The sequence below is a fragment of the Mobula hypostoma genome, chromosome X2 (genome assembly GCF_963921235.1).
Source record: "Mobula hypostoma chromosome X2, sMobHyp1.1, whole genome shotgun sequence".
Taxonomy (NCBI): domain Eukaryota; kingdom Metazoa; phylum Chordata; class Chondrichthyes; order Myliobatiformes; family Myliobatidae; genus Mobula; species Mobula hypostoma.
The window spans coordinates 15,967,878-15,975,066 of record NC_086129.1 but is presented as its reverse complement, the minus strand read 5'-3'; the positions used below and the strand labels follow the sequence as shown (position 1 = coordinate 15,975,066).

The window sequence follows — 7,189 nt, the reverse complement described above, 5'->3', positions numbered from 1 at the left end:
AACACACGCATTCCATGGGGGATGTACAGATACTTTTTACAGAACGTTACCAGAATTGAACTCTGGACTCTCAAATGCCCTGAGCTGTAGCTGCATTGTGATAATTGCTATGCTACCGTGGTGTTTAACATAGAATATAGAACGGTATAGCACAGTACAGGCCCTTTAGCAAATTAATACTGTGCCAATCCTTTAACCTACTCCAAGATCAATTTAACCCTTTTCTTCCACATAACCTCCATTTTTTCTTTCATCCCTGTGCTTATCTAAGAGTCTCTTAAATGTCCTTAATGTATATTTGTGCCACCACCACAGGCATCACATTCCACCCACCTACCACTCTGTATAAAAAAAATCCTGCCTCTGAAATCCCACTCCCCCCCATACTTTCCTTCCAGCACATTAAAGTTATGCCCCCTTCCACCTGAGAAAATTTCTATGGGTGTCCACTCGATCTACGCCCCAAAATCACACTGGGTCATATCTGCTTTCTTCTCACAACTCACACTTCCATTTAGCTTTGGGTCATTTTAGTTTACATTTTATTTCCTCATCAGGTCCAGTACTGGTTCTTCCCTCTTCCACCCCACTCATTACATCCACAGAAATTCCAGAGGTTCATCAAGCTCAATTGCCCTTTTGTAAATCTGGTTTTAAATGACTATTTTTGCATGAAATTATAGCAAGGGTAGACATCACAAGGAGTAAAACAAAACAAAGACTATTTTCATTTGTTTTTATTAGACTTCACTCCAAGCTTTTAATAGCTGAAGGAATTAAACTTCTGATGATGTTGATCACCAGTGATCTGCCTTACACCAACAAACTGAGCTGTTTTACTGTATATTTTATCTATCTAGGTATTCCTTTATCCTTACTTAGGGATTTGAGGCTCTGAAAACTATTCTAGTTATACCGATAAGGAATAAACAGGAAGAAAAAAATTGACTTGTATTTTGCTGGTTAGGTACCTTACACTGGAGTGCGGGAATAGTTTTCATGATGAGATACTAGCTCAGTGATAAGGTTTGAAGTTGAATCCTTGCTTGAAGATCTGCAGCTGGTATTTGTACTTCCTTTACATGATAAATATTTGATAAAGTGAACTGTTTCCACTTTGTAGAACTGTACTCATTCACCACAAAGTTAGTCATGAAACAGGTTTCGAGAGATAAGCATCCGCATCACTTCATTGGTACCTACAGAAAATAAAAAAATGTTACTTATCCTCATCAAGATAACAATAACTTCCTGCATCTGAGTTTTCAATAGAAATGGATAAACAGTATTCAGTTATCAATGACCTGTCATAAATCAAAGCCTAATTGCAATGGTACACTGCATCTGTGGAACTAAGAATCTATGGATGAGCATATCTGGAAGAAACATATAAACCCCAAAGAAGTTGCATTCAACCAGTGAGCTTGAGCCCCAAGTACATAAATCTTGAGTTCAGAAAATGATACCCGGACATTTTGATGTCAAACGATTCAGACTCCTTAGGCTGGGTTCCAGTTGGTAGTCAGATATTGGAGAGGGGACTGGCCAGAGAGATAAAGTAACCCCATGGTCATGGCATTAAAATCTTTCATTTGTTTATAGGACAAGTATTTATTATCCACCACTAGTTGCCTTTGGGAAAAGGCAGTGATTTGCATTCTTAATCCATTACAGTGCCGGATCAGAATCAGATTTATTATCACTTACCTATGACATAACATTTATTGTTTAAAGGTAACAACACAGTACAAGGACATTCAGTCTACAAAGTACAAAAATAAATAGTGCAAAAACAGGAATAACAAAGTAGTGGGGTTACTGTCATTGTCCGTTCAGAAATCTGATGGCGGAGAGGAAGAAGCTGTACCTAAAATGTTGAGTGTGGGACTTCGGTCGCCTGTACCTCCTCCTGATGATAGTAATGAGGTCATGTCCCAGAGGGTGAGGGTCCTTAAAGACGGACACCGCGATCTTCAATTGCCATCTTTTGAAGATGCCCGAGACGGTGGGGAAGGTTGTGCTTGTGAAGGAACAGGCTGAGTCTCCAATCCTCTGCAGCCTCTTGCACATTGCAGGCTCCATACCAAGCTGTGTTGCAACTAGTCAGATTGCTCTCCACCGTACATTCATAGAAATTTGTAAGAGTCTTTGGTGACATAGCAAATCTCTTCAAACTCCTTTGTGATTGCTTTGTCATGCAACTGTCAAACACTGAAAATGGTAGTGATTTCAAACCAGCAATAACAAAGTAACTGATATATTTTCAATTCAGGATGGTCTGTCTTCCTGGATGTTGTTCAGGTGTTCCTGTGCTGCTTTTTGCCTTGTCCTTCTGAGGAACAGAGAGAACCTAGTGCGTGAGACAGGCTTGCAAAGAAACTTTGGTACTTTCCAATAATACACAGAACCATATAGCAGAGAGACAGATCATACTCATAATTACATCTACATCCACCCCTTTCTTCAGTAGCCTGTTCCAAATAGCTATTACTGTCTGTGAAAAACTTAACTCTTCAGATCTTCCTTAAGCTCTAGATTTTCCTGCCATGGAAACACAATTCTAAATATCTCTGTTCTAACTACATGCCCTGCTCGCATTATAATTTTTTAAACCTGACATCTCACCTCTATTACTCAATGCCTCAGATGATGAAAGCAAGCGTACCAAATGCCTTTTGCACCACTCCATCTTTCAGGGAGCTACGGACTTGGGTCTCTCTGCACACCAGCACTCTTAAGGTCCCTGCCTCTATTCTGTATGTCCCACCAGGATTTGATTTCCCAAAGAGCAATTACCTCACACTTGTCTGGATTAAATTCTGCCTGCACCGCTCTGCCCACCTTTCCCTCTGATCTATGCCCTGCAGTGTCCTTAGGCAACCTTATCTTATACACTACCAACTTTTTTTGTCATTTGCAATCTGACGAATCAGACCATCTACATTCTTTTCTAATTCATATATACATTACAAACTGTGTTCAGTTCTGGTCACCTCACTACAGGTAGGATGTGGATACTATAGAGAGAGTGCAGAGGAGATTTACAAGGATGTTGCCTGGATTGGAGGGCGTACCTATTCAGGTTGAGTGAACTTAGCCCTTTCTCCTTGGAGCGACGGAGGATGACAGGTGACCTGATAGAGGTGTATAAGATGACGAGGGGTATTGATCGTGTGGATAGCCAGAGGCTTTTTCCCAGGGCTGAAATGGCTAACATGAGGGGGCATAGTTTTAAGGTGCTGGGAAGCAGGTACAGAGGAGATGTCAGGGGTAAATTTTTCACACACAGAGTGGTGAGTGCGTGGAATGCATTGCCAGCGATGGTGGTGGAGGCAGAAACAATAGGGTCTTTTGAGAGTCTCTTAAGATAGGTACGTGGAGCTTAGAAAAACAGAGGGCTATGCGCTAGGGAAATTCTAGGCAGTTTCTGGAGTAGGTTACATGGTCGGCACAACATTGTGGGCCTGTAATGTGCTGTAGATTTCTATGTTCTATGTTAAACAACAAAGGCCCCGGCACTGGCTATATCACTTCTTACAGATTTCTGGTCAGAAAGCTCCTATGCACCACTACTACCCACGACCTCTCATCACCAACCCAACTGTGCAACACACACCTCAGATCTCTTGCACCTTAATCTTCAAGACTAGCCTATCATCTGGAATTTTGCCTTAATGAAGTTCAGGTAAACCGCATCTGCCACCAACTCATCATCATCAGTTTATTAGGTATCCCCTCAAAATACTCAATTAGATATGTGGATCGTGAAAATTTGTGAAGAGGTGATTGTCTAGGGATAAAGCAGGACACATATCAGTTGGAAAGTTGGGCAGAGTAGTAGCAAATGACATTTAATCCAGACAAGTGTGAGGTAATGCACTTTGGGAAGTCAAATTCTAGTGGAACAAATGGAGTAAATGGGATGGAGCTTTGGAAGATTGATGTACAGAGCAGGCCAGCAGCTTACACAGTATCCTTGGAGAAGGAATCATCTGAGCTGGGAAAGTGAGAAAAACATTATGGAAGTAGTCAGGAATGATTCTGTTATCTGATCTCAGAGAAGAATCAACGTTTTCCCACTGCTTGCTTGATTTGGTGCGATCAGGTTGCCAAACCCCTCGCCTGGGTGTCAAGCATGTCAAAAAATATACAGACAGAAAAGCAATAGGGAGCAGCAATCCTCATGAGAGACTATTTCCAAAACACCTGAACTGCTTTTCATCAGTGACCTTCAGAGTAAAGTTGAAGTAAAGCTTCTAGTTCTGACGCTGCTGCAGGAAAGTAGCATCCAATCATTGGGACCCTTACCACACAAGTCACTCTCTCTTCTCGCTGCTGCCATCAGGTAGAAGGTAGAGGAGCCTCAGGACTCACACCAACAGTTTCAGGAACAGTTATTACCCCTCAACCATCAGGCTCTTGAACAAAAGGGGTTAATTTCATTCAACTTTACTTGCCCAATCACTGAAATGTTCCCACAATGCATTTTTGAAGACTCCTCATCTCATGTTCTTGATATTTATTGCACATTTATTATTATTATTGTTGTTTTTTGTACACTGGTTGAATGCCCAAGTTGGTGTGGTCTTTCATTGATGCTATTATGATTGTTATTTATGAATTATTGAGTATGCCTGCAAGAAAATGAATCTCAGGGTTGTATATGGTGACATATATGTACTTTTTCATAAATTTACTTTGAACTTTGAAGTATTAAGAAGGATTAAGAAGCCGGTAACTTTTTTGTTAGGTGTCATTTGGGGGAGCTTGTAGAACAGCCAGATATCACTATACAAAGCAGTGAGGTTCAACACTACATTAGTGACTTCCACTCATCATCCTTTCCAAACAGCACATTGAGATAGCTCCACGAAATCAAAAACAAACAAAAAATCAGCAATAATACTTACCCTCCAGGATCTGATGCACCCTTATATCGCGGACAAACTGCTGAACAGCGTAGTCCTTCAGATATCCATAGCCACCGTGCATCTGCAGTGCCTGATTACAGATCTGTTTGAGACAATTGGTTTACTTAACGGGTTTTCTGAAGATGCACTTTTGTGAATGCTATGGTGTCTAGTCTTTAACACAGAGGAATTATTCGGTTTAGATATTTAAACAAAAGTTGTAAATGTGTGATATAGAACTTGGCAGAAATGACATGAAAACTTAAAAAACACTTTGCAAGGTATTAAACAGTTGACAATATTGATTGTCATAATTATACAAATGAGTTCTCCTCCCACTGGTGTCTTCCCTGCTCCTTTCCAATCCTGAAGAAGAGTCTCGGCCCAAAGCGCTGACTGTTTGTTACCTGTGGTGATGAGACTGAGCCTAGACCCACCACTGAGATCCTGTAAATGTGCACAATGCTAGGGAATTCTGTCATTTGGAGATCACAATAGTAGTCTAATTGAGAAGACAGCTGAAACGTCTCAACCCAAGCAAGGCTGCAGGACCAGATGATGTCAGTACCAGGGTGCTCAAGGCCTGTGCCCTCAGCTATGTGGAGTACTTCGCCATGTATTCAACCTGAGCCTGAGGCTCCGGAGGGTTCCTGTACTGTGGAAGTCGTCCTGCCTCGTCCCTGTGCCGAAGACGACGTGCCCCAGCGGCCTCAATGACTACAGACCGGTGGCATTCACCTCCCACATCATGAAGACCCTGGAGAGACTTGTTCTGGAGTTGCTCCGGCCTATGGTCAGGCCACACTTAGATCCCCTCCAGTTCGCCTACCAGCCCCGACTAGGAGTTGAGGATGCCATTGTCTTCCTGCTGAACCGTGTCTACGCCCACCTGGACAAGCCAGCGAGCACTGTGAGGGTCATGTTTTTTGACTTCTCCAGTGCGTTCAACACCATCCGCCCTGCTCTGCTGGGGGAGAAGCTGACAGTGATGCAGGTGGATGCTTCCCTGGTATCATGGATTCTTGATTACCTGACTGGCAGACCACAGTACGTGTGCTTGCAACACTGTGTGTCCGACAGAGTGATCAGCAGCACTGGGGCTCCACAGGGGACTGTCTTGTCTCCCTTTCTCTTCACCATTTACACCTCGGACTTCAACTACTGCACAGAGTCTTGTCATCTTCAGAAGTTTTCGGATGACTCTGCCATAGTTGGATGCATCAGCAAGGGAGATGAGGCTGAGTACAGGGCTACGGTAGGAAACTTTGTCACATGCTGTGAGTAGAATTATCTGCAGCTTAATGTGAAAAAGACTAAGGAGCTGGTGGTAGACCTGAGGAGAGCTAAGGTACCGGTGACCCCTGTTTCCATCCGGGGGTCAGTGTGGACATGGTGGAGGATTACAAATACCTGGGGATACGAATTGACAATTAACTAGACTGTTCAAAGAACACTGAGGCTGTCTACAAGGAGGGTCAGAGCCGTCTCTATTTCCTGAGGAGACTGAGGTCCTTTAACATCTGCCGGACGATGCTGAGGATATTCTACGAGTCTGTGGTGGCCAGTGCTATCATGTTTGCTGTTGTGTGCTGGGGCAGCAGGCTGAGGGTAGCAGACACCAACAGAATCAACAAACTCATTCGTAAGGCCAGTGATGTTGTGGGGATGGAACTGGACTGTCTGACGGTGGTGTCTGAAAAGAGGATGCTGTCTAAGTTGCATGCCATCTTGGTCAATGTCTCCCATCCACTACATAATGTACTGGGTGGGCACAGGAGTACATTCAGCCAGAGACTCATTCCACCAAGATGCAGCACTGAGCGTCATAGGAAGTCATTCCTCAATGTCTTAGTGGCTATTGTAGGACATGTGGTATAATCCCATCAGAGTAATTGCACCTTTCTTATTTTTGAGTTCTCCCCATATAAACTCAGTGGATCAGCTACGATATTGTCTTTGATTAACAGTGCAATTCCTCATCCTCTTTTATCTCCTTCTCTATCCTTCCTAAAGCATTGAAATCCTGAAACATTAAGCACCCATTTCTGTCCCTCTCTCAACTGAGTCTCTGTAATGGCTACATCATCATAGTTCCATGAGGTGGTTTATGCTCTAAGTTCATCACCCTTACCCCTAAAATATTCCTTCAACCTATCTATCTTATTGTGCTATTACTTGCCTCCTGCCTGTCCTTCCATTCAGACTTATTGGTACTGACATCTACCTTCTCTCTATAAAATCATAAGATCTTGCCATTCTGCCCATTGAATCTGCTCTAC

General features: G+C 42.9%; 1 protein-coding gene across 1 annotated transcript in view; it reads right to left on the bottom strand.

Annotated features, from left to right (window-relative positions):
* Positions 1-721: 721 nt before the first annotated feature.
* Positions 722-7,189, bottom strand: part of acad8 (acyl-CoA dehydrogenase family, member 8) — a 106,133-nt gene continuing 99,665 nt past the window's right edge. Inside the window, exons 10-11 of the mRNA XM_063038701.1 lie at positions 4,911-5,013; positions 722-1,199 (exon numbers count right to left, since the gene is read on the bottom strand). Coding sequence (XP_062894771.1) covers positions 1,147-1,199; positions 4,911-5,013 — 156 coding nt within the window. The 3' untranslated portion in view covers positions 722-1,146. The remainder of the gene's footprint in view (positions 1,200-4,910; positions 5,014-7,189) is intronic.